The sequence below is a fragment of the Lepidochelys olivacea genome (assembly GCF_965140295.1).
Source record: "Lepidochelys olivacea isolate rLepOli2 genome assembly, chromosome: 3".
Taxonomy (NCBI): Eukaryota; Metazoa; Chordata; order Testudines; family Cheloniidae; genus Lepidochelys; species Lepidochelys olivacea.
In genome coordinates, this window is record NC_140413.1 from 63,348,590 (window position 1) to 63,369,855 (window position 21,266).

Sequence of the window (21,266 nt, forward strand, 5' to 3'; positions counted from 1 at the left end):
GTTATCCTCCAGCTCAAAGATGACATGGAGTTTAATTTGGGAATTTAATTGGTTAATTAGATTATTTTGTAATATAGTGAACAGAAGGAAGAATTTTCTGAATATTTCTTAATATTCAAAACACATTTTGAATCACCTGAATTCATTACTATTTCATTTCCATAGACATAGATTTACTAGTGTGTGTCTTCCCCAAAAGCAATATTTTAGTTGCTGTGGTTGAATATTGGCTGAAAGTGAATTTCAAATTCTATGTGTCATAGTGAAATTCTCAGTTTTAAAATGATGTGTTGGCTAGTTGCATAAGTTATCTAATTAAGGAACAGAAACAGTGCTACATGATCTATGTAATCAGCCAGCACAGAAAAAATTGCAAATATTCATAGTAAATGGTTTACAGGTTGTGCATATCAAGAATTCTGCTCTGAAGAAATCTACAATTTTTGAATACATTTGAGAATTTTGTCCTCAGTTCCAACAGTTAATAAACAAGAAAATGGCAACATGTTCATAAAATGCATTTGTTACAAATTATTTGTTCAGCTCTGCTGGTGAAGGCAAACAGTTATGGTGAGGCATTCATTTTTAAGACATTGTATACTTTGGGAAAAACAAAATATTTTTCAGTAGGCATTAGTTTCCACTTAAAGGAATAGAGGTATATTTAAGAGAAGCTAAGCCTTCAGAATAATTTAAGGGAGACCTTTTAAAACATGGTTAACATTTTGATTAACATGGTTAACATTTAGATTAGATTATGTATTCAGGCAGTCAAGAAATAGAAGAGATCTACAACAAAGTCTAGTGGGAGTTAAGAATTCCATTATGAGGAGCTACACATAGTGAGAGCAATAAATTATGGCAATTTAATATAACATGAAGCATCAGACTTAGAAATTATACAGCAGAGAGAGAGGGGGACAGAGAACAAGCAGCAAAAGCATGTCAGGTTGCTCAAAAAAAAAATGATTAATCCAATTCTGAATAAGGCTCTCTTATTCAAGGATAAGCGTGTCTACACATAGAGTTAATCAGGAATAGTTAAATTCACACCCTATCTTATTCTTGATTAATTTTCATGTGTAGACCAGCCCTACGTGGGATGTTAACTACACTGCACAATAATGTCAGTTTAAAGTAAGCATTAACTATTCAATTGTTGATCTTCTTTCTAGATAGTTTGGGGAAGGGGATTGGAATGAAGCCTAACAGGGGAGGTGTGTTAAGCGGGAATTGGGAGTTGCCGCATGAATGGAATACTGAAGGAAGAAAAAAGGGGAGAGATACAAAGACAAGAAAAAGGGAAGAATGGGGAAGGAAGAGAAACAAAGGACAGAAATAGCAGTAGTTCCTAAAGACAGTATACTTTCCCGCAGTGGAGCTGAGTGCAATAATAAGGAGCTGAACATATAATCACAACTATAATAAACTAATAGTTTAGTTACAATTGAAAGCTATGTTCTACCCTTGATCTATGAGCAAGCCTCCTGTTCACATCATTTGCAACTGTGCTGTGGATTGAGGAGATTATGTAGTTCTAATTGTATATGGACCATAATTAAAAATGGAATTCGGCTCTCTCCACAGAATGTGTCTGATACCACCGAGCCAGAACATACTCCAATACACCATAAAGATTCACAGTGTGCTGAACATAGGTCATTTAACTGATGTGAAATGGATAGATAATATGCCATCTTCCTCTGAAGCATGGCATGGAGGGCATTGCTGTAAAAAAAATTTGTTCATTGTTTCTTGTTAAATAAATTGTATCTAGCATAAATGAGTTGTTCCCTGTGACCCTCTGCCCAATGGATGAGTAGGTTATGTTCTTAAGATGCTTTCTTTCATGCCAGTTATGTTTTTTCATGGTGCAAATATTCTTCTGCAAGGAAAGTTAGTTTATAAACTGCAGTGCTGGAATACAAATATAACAGTGCTAAAAGAACAGTTAGTTACATAACCTTATAATAGTCCAATTATGTGGATGCTCTCGTTAGGCATATATTTTTGATTAGGCAACTGAGGCTTTCATTGAAATGGAATTACAATACTTTAACTAGATTAAGTATGGAGAAAATAAAATTAAACCACATGTTATAGAAAAAATAAAGATTAAAACACAGTTGAAGCAATACAGTCTGAGCAAAAACTCATGAAATGTCTACAATTAAGGATTTTTTTACACAAAAGTTATTCAATAATTGCATATGACATGGTTTATTTTATCAGCATCCGCAGTATATGTAGTCAGATTACAGATTATTTGCTTGGTTTTAAAGGTGAACAAGTATTTCAGCAAACTCTTAAAAGGAGAGTCATTTGTTCCTGAGATTTTTAGATTAATAGTGAATTGTAAAATTTGTAGAAATAGACATATGAGCATTAGTTCCCTTAACAAGCATTGCGTGCAATTTAACTAATTTGTACATGTGCTATAGTTTCTAAATACCTATTTTAAAAGTTGCTCCCAAATTCCTAGTTCTCAAGTAAGAAACTGATGTAGACTTTTTCTGTGCAGAGTGGGAATCAACTTTGTAAACATCTGCAGTCTGGCTGGAATCAGTGAAACTCTAGATTCACCACTTGGTAAATGGTGAAGTTCTAACAGCCCATGTCCAAATTCTGTGTTCAGTCTTCATTTTTGAAAATTAACGAGAGGAAATTACTCATTGTTCACCTCAAAATTCCTAAATAAGTACATCAAGGAGTTAAAAAACATGGTTCACAGTTGTGAAGCTCTCTAGGTTCACATTATTGGCAACTAACCCAGTGTTCTGTCGCCACTCAAATTGAGGTATATAATCCAAAACAAATATTCCGTTAGTTCATGTAGGCACAGAGAAATGTCATAAAATGGTAAATCCTGGGAGCCAATTTCTAACATTAAGGATAAGTGGGAAAATATGAAACGGTCAGTGTAAAAGAAATTAGGTAAATATAGTGGCAGGCAAATGAATGTGTTCATGCAAGTATGTTACACAGGCATAAACTATTGAACGTTCCGGCACCACACTAGTATGTTTTATACTTTGTTTTACACTTCAGAGCCTTTTGGCACATAGGAGTTTCCAGGCCTGGTGCTTGACAGTTTTTTGGCTTGATAGCTTTTATCTGTTCCTTAGTGGCTTGTTTGATCTAGGACATGCTATATTAGGTCTGCCAGAATTTGCTGATTTGCTACTCTGTATTTAAAAAAAAAAAAAAAAAAAGTTGGATTGTGTAAGCAACTGTGAAGTCACTGGAGTTATGACAGTTCTGTAGATAACAATAAAATGACTAATGTTCCCAGTTATATTTTTGGATTGAATAATTGAATTTCACTTTTGGCTCTCGGTTAACTCAATCTGGACACTAAAACTCAGCAGCAACTAGTGCTTAGATTTTTAGTTTACCATCATCAGCCCAGTATCACTTGCTGTATGACTCATTCCCACCCTCTACCAAGGATAAGGATGTTAGTGGTTGTGTAAGCAGAATGTAGGCTTCTTGTAGCTATTGCTGACGTGTATCATAATCATCCCCATTAGATTTATCTTTCATATGACAGTACAGATCATAATTCTCTCAGTTGTTGTAAAGGGGATTTCAAGATAATTTTGAGTGAATTTATTGTGCTAGCTGTCATCATCAAATTGTAGATAAGTAATCCATGTACTTAGAAGGTCCCCCTGGAAGAAAAGGGGTCCATAGGTAGGTAAAAGCTGGTATGACAACAATAATTTAACCATTTGTTCTACTTACCTTACACTTAAAGGGGAAATTTAGGGCTGAACTTTTAGATGCAGACTCTAAATTCATATGCATTATTTTCTGCATGTACAACCCCCTTCCCTTGTTAGGCATCTAACTACCCAATTTATACATGTAAATATTGTTTGTGCATGTTTGCAGGTATTTGCACAAACTGATTTGGAGGCCAGCTGAGGACACTTTTAAAAGTTTAGCCCTTAAACTTAGTATAGCCAGTAACTATTCAACTGTGTTGCAGTTTTGTGTTCAAAATGAATTCTGAACAAGACTAAAGCTCTGACTCTATTCCACAGAAGATCAAACTTTTAGTCATCTATATAAAATCCATCCAATGTGGTTGCCACTTGAAGTTTAACGGATGGTGTATTTCAAATAAAGAATAGTACGAAACCAAAGTGGTTTTATTTGAAGTGAACACATGATGATTGGAACAAGTTTTTATTAGTTTGGTTCATGATTGCTTCCAAAGAGCTGTGCAAGGAGACCAGATGGTACCTTATGATAGTGCTGGAATTCCTGTAAGACAGATGCAGGACCAATTTTTCCAGTATCTATATGCAGTTTATGGCATAGATGGAGAGAGAGAGAGGATGCTGATATTTGCTAATATCCATGCCAGTCCTTCTCTGTACTTGCATAGGCAAAATACCTAGAGACTTCAATGGGAGTTTTGCCTACAGGAGGTGTGAGGGTATCAGGATTGGGCCCAGAGAAACCAAAACAAAGAAGCAATTTACAGGAGAATAAGAGATTAATTTTATGTCTTTTGTAAATTTATAGGTTAGTGGGCCATCACTTTTATAGTCTCTAAAGAATAAAAATCAGAAGCTTGTGTATGGTTTGAGTACAACCTGTTTCATATGGTTTCCTATTCAAAATAACCTTCACTACATAACAATATTATAAAATTACCTTTATTGACTGTATCAAGATGGAATAAATTTGTGTCAAATGCTAATGACAGTGGTTTAGTCTGTAGTGGCACAAACAGTTTCTATATGAAATTTTAAGTACCAAATACTGAGAAACAGACATGCTTCAATTTCAGCATACGCTGTATTATGAATAACAGATGAAAGCCTGCCTGATCTGTGTGGTGCTAAACACCATCAACTCTTATTGACCTAAATGCACAATGGAAATTGAGAGCAATCAGCACCTCCAAACATAGGGACATTTAGATCTTGTGATGAAATAAAAGAAAAATGTTTTTTGACAATCAGAAAACTAAAGAGCAGAACTTTAAATATAAACATTTTCAGAATAGTAACAAGGATGTGTCTGAATGAAGCAATTTAGGTTGTTTATGTTTCTCATAAGATTAAGAGAAAATAAGCTACTTCTATTTAAATATTATTAGCAATAATTTAACTTTTAAAAATGTATACAGCAGAAAATACATGCTATCATGCATGTTAATCACCATAAACATATTTTTCTACTTCCATTGCTTAGAACTAAAAGGTAATTAATTACTCCAAATTCTTTTTAAGTATAAACCAAGGTAGCAATTAGCAAACGTATCAGCCTTTCAAATAAGTAGTATTTTAAAGTGTTATTTACTGCGGCAGCACTGGAATTGTGTTAATTGCTTCCACATGCTCAAGATTGTAATATCAGCTTTTGAATTTAACAGTCTCTTGGTGGTTGTATGACATGAGACTTACTTTTTTTTACTGTAGATTTTTATCAAAAACTTCAAGTACAGCATAGAAATTCTGAAAATATGTTGATTCGAATAGATTAATTCCTTTTTTATTGAGTTGATCTGTTTATCATTTTCTGAAGGTTACTAAATATTTTTCTATAGCTTAGGGGGAAAGTATTACTTCACAGTTTACTGCAAAAATCAAAGTGCATGGGTAAAAATATTCCCTTTCTTTACTGATGGATCAGTACATTGCCATTTGAAACCCATGCTTTCAGGGGATGAAAAATTTATCAAAGGACTGGAAAAATGCAGTGAAAAATGCATTGAGCATAAAATATCAAATCTGGTTTGTATAAATAAACATGTTGCTGCTAAAAGTCGGGATTTCTCTGAAAAATCTGCTACTGCAATGTTAGCATCAAGAACAGAACTGAATAACAAAACAGAAACTGAATGTGTTTAATTTTTTGCCACTTAGTGCACAAATTTTTAGAGTAGAAAATATTTCAGGAAATTGTAAAATAATAAAGTAGTATATAAATTAGAAGATATCCAAGAATAATCTCCCTCATGAAGTGCAGTCCATGGTATTTCCAAACAGTTATACATAATTCATTTGCCTCAGGTGAAGATGAAATAGAAATCCAAACTACTCTACCTTGCATGTAGTTTGTAAGCTGATCCCTGTGTATAAAATCTTGGGGGTTATATAAATGTACCTGTAAATGAATTTTTCAACTTTCACTTTTTGTGATATTGTCTTCTTGAATCCTAAAACCTCAGACTCGAATTATCTGAACAGGGAATCAAAAATACCAGTATTGGTGAAATCCAAAAGAATACGAAGAACAGCTTTTGGATGTAAAAATCCAAGGATAACGTTGATGGTGTTGCTGGAAAAAGAAAAAAAGTGGAAGCTACATGCTTTTGTTGGAGAGCTGAAATAGATGAATCCTTAAGTATTTTATGATTGACTGCTGCTCTAAATGCAGCCAAACTTTTACTGTTCAGCATTGTCGCAGAAAATAAGTTATCTGCAAGCCCAAGTTTCTGTAATTAAATCCTGGAAGGCCCCTTGGGTGGCTAGCACTGACTGGTGTATTATTATTCAACAGAAACAAGCATCACATTTCCTTTATGAAATATGCAAGCAAATGTATGGCATATCAGTCTCTTTACCCAATACATTTTTAAACAGTTGTTCTCTCTTAAAAATAAACTGTATTGAAAACGTATAACTTCTTGTGCTTGAATGCCACTGTATATTATGGCTAGATCGAATTGAAAGTGTCTGCAGCCTTGCTACCTCAGAAACTCTGGGATCTTTAGCTAACATGCCGACTTATTGAGAAGAAAGGCTGGCTCCTCCCTTACAATCAGCAAACTCTCTGCCTTAAAATTTAAGCCTTGTGTTGGACTGGCCCTAGGTATAGTACCTAGGGGATAATTTATTCCTCTGCAGCTATTACCTCCAATAATAGCTGTATTCCATTTGAATAATGAAAATGCAGTTGAGGGAGGCCTGGGAGATGGGAGACAGAACTTTCATGCGTACTCGACTTGCACTATAAATAAGAGTGACAACAGACATCACCACTTTCAGAATAAATAGAATATTAGGGTTGGAAGAGACCTCAGGAGGTCATCTAGTCCAATCCCCGCTCAAAGCAGGATCAACACCAGCTAAATCATCCCAGCCAGGGTTTTGTGAAGCCGTGCCCTAAAAACCTCTAAGGATGGAGATTCTACCACCTCCCTAGGTAACCCATTCCAGTGCTTCACCATTCTCCTAGTGAAATAGTGTTTCCTAATCTCCAACCTAGACCTCCCCCATTGCTTATTGTTCTGTCATCTGCCACCACTGAGAACAGCCTGGCTCCATCCTCTTTGGAACCCCACTTTGGGTAGTTGAAGGCTGCTATCAAATCCCCCCTCACTCTTCTTTTCTGCAAACTAAATAACCCCAGTTCCCTCCACCTCTCCTTGTAAGTCATGTGCCCCAGCCCCCTGATCATTTTTGTTGCCCTCCACTGGACTCTCCAATTTGTCCACATCCCTTCTGTAGTGGGGGGACCAAAACTGGACACAATACTCCAGGTGTGGCCTCACCAGTGTCGAATGGAGGGGAATAATCACTTCCCTTGATCTGCTGACAATGCTCTGACTAATACAGCCCAATATGCTGCTGCCTTCTTGGCAATGAGGGCACACTGCTGACTCATATCCAGCTTCTCCTCCACTGTAATCCCCAGATCCTTTTCTGCAGAGCTGCTGCTTAGCCAGTCAAGGGATTCTTCCATCCGAAGTGCAGGACTCTGCACTTGTCCTTGTTGAACCTCATCAGATTTCTTTTGGCCCAATCCTCTAATTTTTCTAGGTCACTCTGGACCCTATCCCTACCCTCCAGTGTATCTACCTCTTCCCCCAGCTTAGTGTCATCTGCAAATTTGCTGAGGGTGCAATTAATCCCATCATCCAGATCACTGATAAAGATGTTGAACAAAACCAGCCCCAGGACTGACCCCTGGGGCACTGTGCTTGACACCGGCTGCCAACTAGACATCGAGCTGTTGAAGATCTGACCTCATTTATTCGATGTAGCTTTCCCTCAGTACATTCTTTCGATACAACATACCCTTTCCTTAACACAAAACATATATTCACAGAAACTCTAAAAGCCCTGTAAATGTAAAAGCCCACATATGTGACAGGTGATTACTTGGAAAGAGCACAACTGCTGGCCAGGATGCTGTACCCTTTCCTTCCTCCTCTGCTGTTTCTCAGCCTCTTGAGCTAGGGGATTCTCTTCAAAATGGGCTGAGGTTTGATGTATGCTGTGACTCCACTACGGTCTATTGCCAGCCAGCTCTTCCCAGTTTGTAGGGTCAATGCCTCCCTTCTTAAGATATACTTTCAGGGTGTCCTTTTAGTATTTCCTCTCTCCCCCATGGGTCCTCTAACCATAACTAAGTTGAGGAGACTAGTATCAGCCACCTGCACACAATGACCAGCCAAGCAAACTCGATGTTTTGTAATCTTCACCTCAACACTGGTGGTGATAGCTGCAGAGAGAACGCTGGCATTGGTGCAACGATCTTCCCATCTGATACAGAGAATCTTCCTAAGGCAGTGCTGTTGGTACCTCTCCATATGATTAAGAGGGCTTTGGTATGTCACCCATGTCTCACACCCATAAAGAAAAGTGGGAATGACTACTGCATTGTAGAGCAGAATCTTAGTTTCTATCCACAGATCTCTGTCAATAAAGACCAACTTTCAAAGGATACGCTGGCACAATGGATCCTGTGTTCAATCTCCACATCAAGATTGTCTGGAACAGGTGGCTACCAAGGTAAGGGAAATGCTCAACGTTTTCCAGGGGGTTACCACCTATGACAATTTGTGGGTGAACGGGGACAACTTTTGTTGGGGCAGGCGGTGGAGCACCTTAGTCTTCCAAATGTGGAGGGAAAGTCCCAAGCTATGCTAGGCACCTGAGAAGAGATCTAGGGTTGATTGCAAGTCAGCCTCAGTGTGTGTGAGGATAGCAGAGTCATCTGCATACCGAAGGACATTAGTAACAGTCCTGGTTACTTTAGTTTTAGAATGAAAACATCGCAGATTGAAGAGCTGACCATTCATGCAATACTCAATCCCAATTCCAGAAGCAAGATAGTCATGAATAAGAATCAAGATTATGGCAAGATAGATGGAAAAAAGGGTTCATTCCTCAGCATCCTGTAATAGAACCTCTTGCTCACCCCCCATTTTCTAAGGAAGTTTGGCGAGGCATCACTCAGACTAGAAACAACAAGAATCCAGGCCCAGATGGCATCCCCGTGGAGGTCTTCAAAGCGTGGGGAATAGCACTTATGCAGAAACTTCATCAACTTCTTGCATTAATGAAGAAATTCCACCTGACCTAAAGAATGCCAATATTGTGACCATTTTTAAGAAAGGGGACAAGTCAATGTGTTGGAATTACAGACGTATTGCCCTCTTCTCTATTGCTGGGAAGATCTTTGCTCACATCCTTTTGAACCTTCTCCTTCCTCTTGCTGAAGATGTCCTTCCAGAATCCCAGTGTGGTTTCAGACTGTCTCGGGGCATCACCGACTTGATTGTTGTTGCATGACAGATCTAGGAGAAGTGTAGAGAACAACACCAGCCATTGTTTATGGCATTTATTGATCTAATAAAGGCCTTTGATTGCATCAATCGTGAAGCATTATGGAAAGTGCTGTCTAGGTTTGGTTGTCCGTTGAAGTTCATTCATGTTCTCAGGCTACTTCATGATGGGGATGACTGCCACCATTCTCTGTAATGTGTTGGAGATGGACCCATTCACCATCCATACTGGTGTTAAACAGGGCTGTGTTGTTGCCCCAAATAAACTATACCCTGGAAGGGGCACTGTTCAATATACATTAGTCTCACTGGACTTATTCCCCACAAGGGGAAATGCAGGGAGAGGCATAATTACAGTGCTGCACCAGGCCGCCAGGGTGTGTTCCAGGGGTTATCTCCTCCCCCTACCCCCTCCCCCCCCGCACACCATATAATACTCAGTCCCAACTGGCAGAAGTGAAAAAAAACAGAGATCAGCATACCTAAACCTGTGTCACACATAACAGCATATAATACTGTACACGGGGTCAGTAAGTCAGCCCCACATACTCAAAATATTTACAAGACCCTCATACAAACATGGGTCCTAATAAATTAAAGAGAATAAACAACTCAGTGTTATTTAAAACTGCAAGTATATCAGCAATACTGTAAACATATATGTAAAGGTACCATTTTAGCTGATGCTGTAGTCCCTTAGATTGTAGATTAAACAGTGTAAATGAAATTGAGAAGCCTAATCCCCTTTGGGGCAAGCTCCTCCAATCTTTATGTAAATAATCCTTATTTACTTCAAAGGGACTAATCATATAAGGATTTTTTTATGTGAATAAGGGTTGGAGGATTGGGCTGCAGCTTCACTGCTATTTTTATTTGAGCTAACTAGATCTAAGGTAGCTCAAGTGTGTCTCCTTCAAAAGGAGGCTGGATAGCCATCTATCTTACATGGTTTAGACACATCAAATCCTGCATCCTGGCAGGGTTTTAGACTAGATGACCCTTACAGTCCCTTCTAACCCTATGATTCTGTATGTGCTGTAAGCACACCTCTCATTGCAGTATAGACATATTGTAAGGGTTGGTTTACACTGGGAACTTACAGTGGCATAGCTGTCTCTCTCAGTAATGTGAAAAATCCACATCCCTGAGAGATGTAACTATGCCAGCATAACCCCTGGTAGACCGTATTTGGTTGACAGAAGAATTTACCATTGAGGTAAATATAACCCAGCATAACCCAGGATGTGGGTTACCTATGCCAACAAGAAAACCCTTCCTGTCGTCATAGGTAGTGTCTACACTAAAGCACTACAGTGGTGCAGCTGTGCCACTGTAGGTTTTTAAATGTACATACCCTTAAGTGTGCATGCAAGACACGGATGTTATAACCCTTTCAGAAACTAGAAAAAGTGGTGAGTACTTTTATATGGAAATGGTAGAAGATCTCTGATTTAACTTAAACTAGTAAAGTTCTGCATATCTCAGATTTTCACATGGGATTTTAGGCTACCAGAAGGAAACATCTGTGTCTATCCACTGTGTACAAAATCATCTGCAGTTCAGAAGCATAAAACATTCCGGAGGATAGAATAGTCTATATATTATGATAAGTATTGTCTCTTGTTTATTTGTATTTACATACTTTACTTCCTAATTAGAATGTTAAGAAATCTCTGCTGCCAACTAGATTCCAATTCTTAGGCAAGCACTAACTCCCAATAGAAGACTGATTTGTTTAGTTTATCAAGTGGATTAATCTAAAATATCATGTACTTTTAGAAACCGCTCTGTGGATTATCAGGGCTCCAGAAAACATGGCACATTAAAGGACACAGGGTGTCCCAAGCACCATACAGTGGCAATTGTTACTCCTATTATCCACCTCTATATAATCCTCCAACACATTTAACAAGGTCTTATACATGTTTACCCGAATAGACAATTATAAAAGAAAATTACACTAAATTTACTAAATGCAGCAGACAGTCTAGAAGTTTGAAAGGTCCAAAGTCCTTTTGCAATCAAACTGCAAATACAGTTTAATTAAACTTAAGTTTAATTGCAGTTAGCAGTTGGTCAGGACACACAAGAATGAAATATACAGGGATGGATTTTAAAGTGTCAGGCTGTAACTTTTTTAACTTTTAACTCTAATGGGGGTGCAAACCTCCCAAAGTACCAGGCATTTATTTGGGTCCAGTGTGGTGTTAACTGGCTACATGTCAAATAACCAATATTTAGGGATGGCCTTCTTCAGCAACTCTAGGCTTCAGACCAGATCTGGATTTTTCTTTCCCTCCCTGTCCACCTATTAAGGGAAATGAGGGTACACATAAAGGGTGCCTCAGTTTGTAAACATTTAAGATATCTCTGCAACACTATGAAGATTTAAGGTGTCTCTTCAGAGACAGGCTGCACATTTAAGGGGGCCTCGGGCCAGCCAACTTTGTTCAGTTCTGAAAAATATCTGGGAAGGGGGTCAGGTGATTCCAATAAAGGGCTGAGAAAGCTCAGCAGGAGGAGAGCTGCAGAAGGGAATTTGGCTTCTGTGATTGCTTGTGGAGGAATGGAGTCGGGTTAGCCAGTCTGTCTGCCTGCAGACCACTGTAGCCTTTGCTGGTCACAGGAATGGCTTTGTTCTCTGCTACTTTGTGAGCCTCTTGTTTAATAAACTGTGCCCTGAGGGAAGGGCTGGAAAAAGATATGGGCATGGCATTTAATTCTTCATGGTCAGCAGCTCTACATTCCTCTAGGTCAATAGGGTCCAGCAGCTATCTCCCAGATCTCATGCTTACCTCTGGCATCTGACAACTCTGAGCCTCTCACCCACACTGGACACTGGCTGCAAGTTGGGCAGAAACTACAACCAAACAACTTTTAAATCCTGTCTTTACTGCTTGTTAACCTAAAGCCATGCTTCCATGATGCTACCAGGAAGGTGTAAAATCCCACTGGCCACATTGTCAAACTTTCCCAAGAAAAATATTCGTTGCTGCTGTTAAAAACTGGTGATTGCTCAGTCTGGCCACATGTTGGAAACACAGTTCAAACTACACCTCCACTACAGTGTAGGGACGGTGGGGCAACAACAGCAACAGAGCAGCTGCTGCCTGCTGTGAGGATTTTGCAAACAGGAAGGGGAGGGGCCAGAGAGGCAGTTAACTCTTCTCTCCCCCTCCACAGCCTAGGCAAGCCAGTGACAGCTGGGAGGGGTGAAGAATTTTCTCCTCTTACCTTGACCCTCTTCCCAACCATCTGTTCTGGACCTGAAGAGTGGGAGTGGGAGTAGGAAAGGCTCAGAAACAGACAAGCCTGTCCTTCCCTTCCTGCCTCTTCTGAGGATCCCAGGGATGTCTTTCCACTGCTGATCAAATCAAACATCCACCAGCAGGGATGGGGGGCAGGCATTTCACCAGTGGTAACAATGCCACTAATCTAATGGCATCCTTTTTAATGCTGTAAGGATGGGAGCCTCATGACAGAAATGGCACAGAAATTGTTACTTATAGACTTAGGACATGTATAAATTGTCCTAAAGCCATATGGTTAATAAACAAAGTATTTAGGCATCTAAGATAGATTCAATTTATCAGATACACTCCAATATACCATAACTTTTTATATAATTATTAAGAATAAAATTCAGAAGTTTTAAGTGTATTCCTTTTAGCATAAATTATTTTACATTTTTCTTAATCAAAAATAACCCATGACATAACCCCAAAAATTTTCTTTATTTTTCCTTTTTAATCAGCGTACACTCTTATTTTGTTTTGTCCTATTATTATTGAACAGATTTATTAGTTGCCCACCGCCATGGCAGTCTACCACAATTTATATAATTAAAATCACACCCACTGATACAGTCTGAAGCCACCCACCAAACGGGAAAAACCCACAAAAAAGGAAAAGCTAAATATATCTTAAAAGAAGCATAGAAATGTAAGGTTGGAAGGGACCTTTAGAGGCTAGTCCAGCCCCATGCACTGGGGAACAGCCAAGTATATCTATACCTTCCGTGACATGTTTGTCTAACCTGGTCTTTAAAACCTGTAATGACAGGGATTACATAATTTCCCTTGGAAGCCTATTCCAGTGCTTAACTTTACTTATAGTCAGCTTCCTTCGAAAGAAACAAAAAAAGATATTATAGCATGGTTGTGAGAAGACCAGTTAAATAACAGTAGATGAGAGCTAAGATATCAGGAATTCAGGCACATATTTCAATTTTACAGGAATCAAACAAAGAGAAAAGGGCCTAAAGCATCTGTATCAAGACAGCAAACGGGGGGAAATCCATCAGAAGGTAGCTGGTAACTACAATTGGAAGCATTTTAGATGGTAAGAAATTGACAAAGCTACAATTTGAACTTCAGCATGCTGGTTTGCCAGACACTGTATCAACATTACCCATTGCTTTGTTTGGTCAACGGGTCTTCCAGGCTGCAGTTGTTTATTAACCACTAAATGCTAAGCTTTCCTTCCTCCCTGTACTTAGCGGTGACCACTCAAATAAGCAGACGTGTCATGAAAAAATATATATCCTGTTCACAGAAACCCCCTATTCCTCCACAACATTCAAAATAATATTGATTTTACCCTGGACCGGAAAATGTGCTCATTGCAGCTTTCAGTACTGAACACAAACACTAAGTTCTAAAGGAACCCCTGAATTCTTTATAAGCTTATTTCCTCATGGCTTGTGAATACACTTCTCAAGAGGACTTCTGTGTGTGTGTGTTTATGTACATGTTTATACATAGTTAAAGTTAATAATAAAAATGTCAATACTGGATACTTAGGACAAAATTTTCTATTGGAGTAAACTGGTGTAGCTTAATTGAAGTCAATGGTGCTATGCCAACCAGTTGAGGATCTTTTTCCTTTAATTGTTAGCAAGCTCTGCTGGAATTTGTTGAATGTATTTCTATTGCCTGTTGTATACAAAATCTAGAACTGTCTCACTCATCATGGATGTGCAAGAAAAACCCTACAGCAACCTACAGATTTGTGGTGTGAAAACAAATTTACATGTAAGAAAACAAATTTACATGTAAGAAATTACCCATTCTCTATATTTGGCTCTTATTTTTAACCATATGTGGTTTATTCTCTCTTGATGGAACTCCCTGCCAAAAGCATGCAGAGACTTGATTTCTGCTATTGTAGTATCCCTCTGTGGAGGTTTGTCAGACTGTTGCTGTCAGCATTAGCTTCTCCTTAAACTTCATGTTACATAAATTTGTCCTGCTTCTTTCAGCAATTTTGTGAAGATCATCCATTCAGCTGGACATAGCATGGTGGTCTGATGATTGAGAGCGGTTCTGACATATGGAGTGGCTAAAGTAGAAGTTATCCATAATGGGCAGCCATTGTTTAAAATGTTTGTTTTTATTTTGTGGTTGCACAGCTGGAAGAGAACATTGTTATCAATGCACCTAATCCCTGACTCTGTTATTGATGGTGACTTTATGGGACAGGAACTCTGATCATAACAACAGTGGGTTTGGCAAAAAATAAGGGAAATGAACCTAAATAAAAGCTGAGAGTTCCAGGGAATCTTTAGTTGGTTTCTCTCTTTATGCTTCTGATCATATATCACATTTCCTTATGGTCACAAACGGTTTGAGTTTTTGCTACTGTGTAATTACAGTACTTGGGAATTACATGAAATGAGAAACTTAATGCATTTTAAAAAATGTTTAATATTGAAAAAGCAATTGCCATTCAGAAGCAAATATTTAAAAAGTATCCTGTTTTAATGAAATACCTATTGAACATTTGCATTTTGTTTTCTGTCCCTGATATTTATCAATTAAGTTGTTAAAGTTAAACCTTTAAAAAAAATTTCATCTACTCCTTACCTATGTCTTTCACTGTTATCAAAAATCTGTGTTTGTGATAACATTTACTGTCATGGAACATAGTAACCATACAAGAATGGATTATTCCCTCAAATAATTTGATGGCAATTATTTGAATACATTGATCAGGAGCAGCATACTAATTTAAATAATAGGAAACAGTCTGTTAAAATACAAACTCCTTGATATTTAGCAATTATGTAAGAAAAATAATGCCTCAGCTCAATGGAAGTTTATTTCAAGTATAGTTTTAAACATTTGCTCAACTGTAGTGTGGACTTTAAATATCTGTAAATTAACACCTCAGAGGTTCTTATTTATACTGTTGTGCTATATTCTGTTCTTGTTCATTCCTAGTGAAGTGTCTTCTCAGTTCTCTGGACATACAGCTAACAGGAGAAAATAAATCCCCTTGGCAACTCAGTGTTTAGAGTAATAGGAAGAAGATGAGGCTAAGTCTTTTTAAGAATATATGGTCAAAGAACATGGCTTGTATGGAAAGATTTGCTAAATTCATTACTCCTGATCAGATAGTAATTATTGACATAAGGTAGAACACCGCAGGAGGTTATGTTACCCTCCTTTTTGAAATATTACCAATTGAAATTTTTGTATCTCATTCTACTTGAATATGCAACAACTTCAGGTTTTAAATGGTATTTTAGGAAATAGAAGAAAATGGTCCCAGTTTTTTCATGACAATTAGGGTAGCTACATGGATATTTCACATTTTAATCAGCTTGTTCATTAACAATATTCTTTAGGTGATTGATAACATTTTTGGTGGAAGGTTACATAAAAAGACTTACTTATGGTTTTGTCTGTATGGCAGACTAATTTTATTAAAGGGGCAGAAATTAGAATTGTATAATTCATTTAACATACATAAATTTCAGATCATTATCTCTTAACTCTGAAATTAGTTTTTGAAACAGTAACTCTCAGGACGTAATCCAAAATTATATTCTTAAGCTTGTTTCAGCAAATACTTCAGTGGGACTCAGTGCATAAAGTGAATCCCATCCTTAGGTCTTTTTTGGTTTGTGGCCTTAATTATTGAGTGGCTCCTAACATCCATATTTAGGTACCTAAATAAGTGGTGGTGCTGAGCACCCTGCAACTTCCATTAACATCCATGGACTTTGTTGTGCACTGAACTCATGTGAAAACCAGGTGCCTTATTTAAATTTCTGTGTAAGGTACAGTAATAGAACGTTAAATTGTGTAGATAGTTTTATGAAGTACTTTATACAGAAAATATTTCAGTTGCATATGTAATTTGTTATACAGTAGCCAAGCTTTTCATCATACCTTTTTAAAAAATGAATAAAAAATAAATAAAGCATTACTATTTTGCTAGTTGTGTGTCTCAGAGTCCTACTGTTTAGATGAATGGGACAATAAGACTAATGCTTTTCAATGTATATTTTTACAGTGGAGCAGCTATGCAACATATTATCTGGGAAAAGTGGTTAAAACTGTCAGAAAAGTGCATCTCTACAAGAAGGAAGAAAAGCACCTCCTTATGGGAAAGTCCCGCATAATTCAATAAGAAATGATAATCTTGCTATAAAATTTTTAAATTAACTTATAGCATTCTATAGTAAGGATAGAATTCTCTGTTAAATTCTGTATATTGGTGTGAACTTTCTATACACAAGTTTTAATTTTCTATCAAATTCAACGTGTTTTTTAGTGTAATTTGCTATGGAATCCTGTTTAGTTTCTGTAAAACCCTGTCGCTTTCATCTCCATTACATTTTATAGGATTCTTCAATATCGGAGTTGAGTCATCAGTACAGAGATCAGAATAAATATCATAACAGTAGATTTTGCTATTGTACAAAAGTATATTTAATGTGAGATTTTCTTTAGCTTTCTATGTTGGAATATTTCAGCCAATTGTTCTGAAAAGTCAAGCAAATTAATTTGAAGTACATAGATTTTAAAAAAAGAACGAGGAGTACTTGTGGCACCATAGCGTCTAACACATTTATTTGAGCATAAGTTTTCGTGGGCTAAAACTCACTTCATCAGATGCATCCAGTGGAAAATACAGTAGGAAGATATATATGTATACACACACACAGAGAACATGAAAAAATGGGTGTTGCCATACCCACTATAATGAGAGTGATCAGTTAAGGTGAGCTATCATCCGCAGGATCAAAAAAAACCCTTTTGTAGTGATAATCAGGATGGCACATTTACAACAGTTAACAAGAAGGTGTAAGTAACAGTACGGGGAAAAATAAGCATGGGGAAATAGTTTTACTTTGTGTAATGACCCATCCACTCCCAGTGTTTATTCAAGCCTAAGTTAATTGTATCCAGTTTGCAAATTAATTCCAATTCAGCAGTTTCTCGTTGGAGTCTGTTTTTGACTTTTTTTTGTCGTAGTATTGCAACTTTTAGGTCTGTAGTCACGTGACCAGAGAGATTGAAGTGTTCTTCGACTGGTTTTTTAATGTTATAATTCTTGACATCTGATTTGTGTCCATTTATTCTTTTACGTAGAGACTGTCCAGTTTGGCCAATGTACATGGCAGAGGGGCATTGCTGGCACATGATGGCAAATATCACATTGGTAGATGTGCAGGTGAACGAGCCTCTGATAGTGTGGCTGGTGTGATTAGGTCCTATGATGGTGTCCCCTGAATAGATATGTGGACACAGTTGGCAACGGGCTTTGTTGCAAAGATAGGTTCCTGGGTTAGTGGTTCTGTTGTGTGGTGTGTGGTTGCTCGTATTTGCTTTAGGTTGGGGGGCTGTCTGTAAGCAAGGACTGGCCTGTCTCCCAAGATCTGTGAGAGTGATAGTTATAGTGGAAACCTGAAGAAATATGCTCTCAGTTTAAAGATAAACATGTAAACAATTTTTGTAAGGATAATTTAAAGAGAGCCTATTTTTCCTTCTTTGTCATTTCTGAATGCATTTTATGGAAGTTATATTCTTAAAAAGTGTTATGGAAGAACACCAAAAGATAACCCCACAACTTCATCATAGCCAGAGACATCTATGCGTAGAGGATTTCCTCCATACATGGATTTCCATGGGACAATTTGGGCCCTTTTTTGAGAGGCTAAATGTCTTAACAACCAGTGAAAAATGGCTAGTTGTGAAAAATGTTTGATTATATTAAATTTACAAAATAATTTAGGTTCACGTTTTGTGACAAATTGATCAGCATGGTATGCTGTCAAAAAACTCATCTTGCTAGAACAAAATGGGAAACGTATTGTCCAAAATTACATCATAAAACTAACTAGAAGTACTTCTCCTTAGAGTATTGTTAGCATGTGATGAGTAAAGTGTTACTCCCCCTAGGAAGGGTATGAAATGCAGGATATGTAGATTGGCAAGGTGCTTCATTGCAGGGAAGCCTGATCTGCATAGACAGCTATGAAAATAAACATGTCATTCACTAGCTATTAAAACTCTAAATGCAAGTTCTTTCAGTGAATTCTTGGCTGGCACATTTAACCTAATCAGAAAATGTTTTTGAAAGATTTTAAAATAGCATTGTGGGCCCTGCCTGGTGATAATATTAAATACTAAAATATGAGTTTAATTATTAATACAATATCCTCTCTGTAATTAAAAAGAGCAGGAAAGGGGTAAGATCCTCACTTACCACAAAGAGTGAGCAAATATGTATCATGTTGTTCAGCCATGAGAAAAAAATGTTAGTGGTAAATAAACCGCCAATTCTGCAAATATTTACATTCATGAGTAATGTATGCAGGGTAGTAGTCCAGTGGATTTGTTCATCTGCTTAAAGTAAAGCACATGCATGACTGTTTTCAGGATCCAGGCTTGAGTAGATGTAGTTAGAAATACCCACGGAAGAAATAAAAACGAAATAAAACGAAACTCTGCAGATACTTTGTCAGGCTTGGGCCAAAGTCAGATGAAGTTATCATCTTTGTCTTCAATGGGCTTTATATCAAGTCTATAGAGTGTATGTAGATCCTTATATTAATTCTTACATAAGCAGTACTAAGGCCCTACCACAGTGTATGAAAATGTGCAGCAACCTTTTTTAAGGCCCTTGAACCCAGTACATGTGCAGACATTTCATATATACTTAAACATCCACCGATGCAGTTAGTTTTTGCCATACTGATTTTGCCATATTTTTGCTGATTGCACATTAAAAATTCTGCACAGTAATAATGTTCTGTTTCTGCCCACACACTGAGGAGCATGCTTTGGCTTTGCTATGTCTCTTTAAATATTTCTTCAGGCTACTGCCCTACTTTTTGGAGTTTGCAGATCTGTTGAGGTTGATTCTCTGTGGGTTGATTTTCGTGTTGTAAATTGGAATGGTTCTGTGACATGTAGGACATTTTAGTATGTGTATAGAATTTGGAGGCTAGCATTGTAGCAAATGGCTATGATTTTCAATAGATAAACCATTCAAGACCTTAGTAACAATTAGTAATGGTATTAAATTACAGACACAGAGACAGAAAGTGTGTCACTTTGTATTAAATGTATGAGTAACAGTTATGAGTTCAAGTTAGTAATCCTAATGGTGTGATACCAGGGGGTACAGCTGAGGGAGAAGATATGCATTCCTGGCATTCAGGTTCCCTTTTTTGCTTATAAATACATCTATGTATTGTAATTTGTCCCTTTTTTCTTCCACCACTGTTGTCATTAACTTATTTCTTGAGCTCCATCAGCATTCTCACATTTTACAAAAGATTGACCCCCAAAGAATCTTAAAAGAAGACTTCAGATACATATATACAGTATATGTGATTTGGGAGATAGACTTTAGATGGTATCCAGATTTCATCTAGATCTGGCGAAGTGCTGAGGGGCCAAAAATCAATTCTGGCTATTATTTGTGTAGAATTGTCACTGGGAAGTGGCCATCAGCAGGGTAAGCATTCATCCTCCAAAGAAAGAAATACATTTTTAAAAATCACCATTGCTTCATGGTAAGAGCTTCTTCTGGCAGTCTGGGCTCCAGTTGCACCCTCGTATTAGTGTTCTGGGGACCCTCCATGCAGGTTCCCTTTGTCTTGTGCAGTAGATTTTGTGGAGAAGAGTCATGCCCCATATCATACAAACTGTAAACTTGCCAGGGCAAAACTTCATTGTTTCTGCCAGTGAATCATTTCGGGGGTAAAAATCATTCAAGTCTACCCTAGGGCAAATTTATCCAGGGGTATATTTTAATCATATATCATTTTCACTGAGCATGTTGGCCATTTTATAGTCAAAATAGTCATGATGATGTTTTCTACATGCAAAAGGGGGGGAGGGTTTGGGGGAGGGATGGGGGAATGAGGGAAGAGGGGGTTTTTTATTGGTTTGTTTTTGTGACAAAGAAAAGGAATTTGACATGCACAGAAAAGGTTTCACTTTTTCCACAGACACCAGGGCAATGTAGTGTCGCTGACATTTATCAATTTTTGTACAGCTCTACTCCCAAGATGTCTAACTTCTCACTGTTAGTAACCAAGGAACCAATCCCACTTCAAATAAGAGTCATAGAGTCTAAGGCCAGAAGGAACCATCAGATCATCTAGTCTAACCTCTGGTATATCACAGGATTTAAAAAAAAACATGTCAATCCTACATTATAGTATCATAGAAAGTATAGCATACAAAGCCTATTGGGTTCATGCCATTACTAGTAAAGGATCGTTTCCTGCAGGACATTTCCCTACTGCTTCATCCAGTCTAGTTTTAAATATCTCAGAGTATAAGGTTCCCACCACGCTCCTTTGGAGACTAGTAAACAGTCTGTGTTCTCTATCAGTTAAGAAGTATTTCCTAAATTTATCCTAAATTTTCATTTTTCTTCATTTGATCCAAGGTAGCCCTCTCTACCTCTCTGACGTTTACACCATTCA

General features: G+C 37.6%; 1 protein-coding gene across 5 annotated transcripts in view; it reads left to right on the top strand.

The window, feature by feature from the left end:
- The window catches only part of BCKDHB (branched chain keto acid dehydrogenase E1 subunit beta), a 314,907-nt gene that overhangs the window by 272,236 nt on the left and 21,405 nt on the right, over positions 1-21,266 (top strand). The window contains exons 10-11 of one of the 5 annotated variants that reach the window (XM_084622417.1): positions 8,657-8,756; positions 9,185-9,622. The exons of 1 other annotated variant lie outside the window; for it this stretch is intronic. In XM_084622417.1, coding sequence (XP_084478543.1) covers positions 8,657-8,756; positions 9,185-9,330 — 246 coding nt within the window. In that variant the 3' untranslated portion in view covers positions 9,331-9,622. Of the gene's footprint in view, positions 1-8,656; positions 8,757-9,003; positions 9,133-9,180; positions 9,623-13,767; positions 13,874-21,266 lie in introns of those variants that run through there. 3 more of the 5 variants (XM_084622418.1, XM_084622420.1, XM_084622421.1) reach the window with 3 other exon arrangements.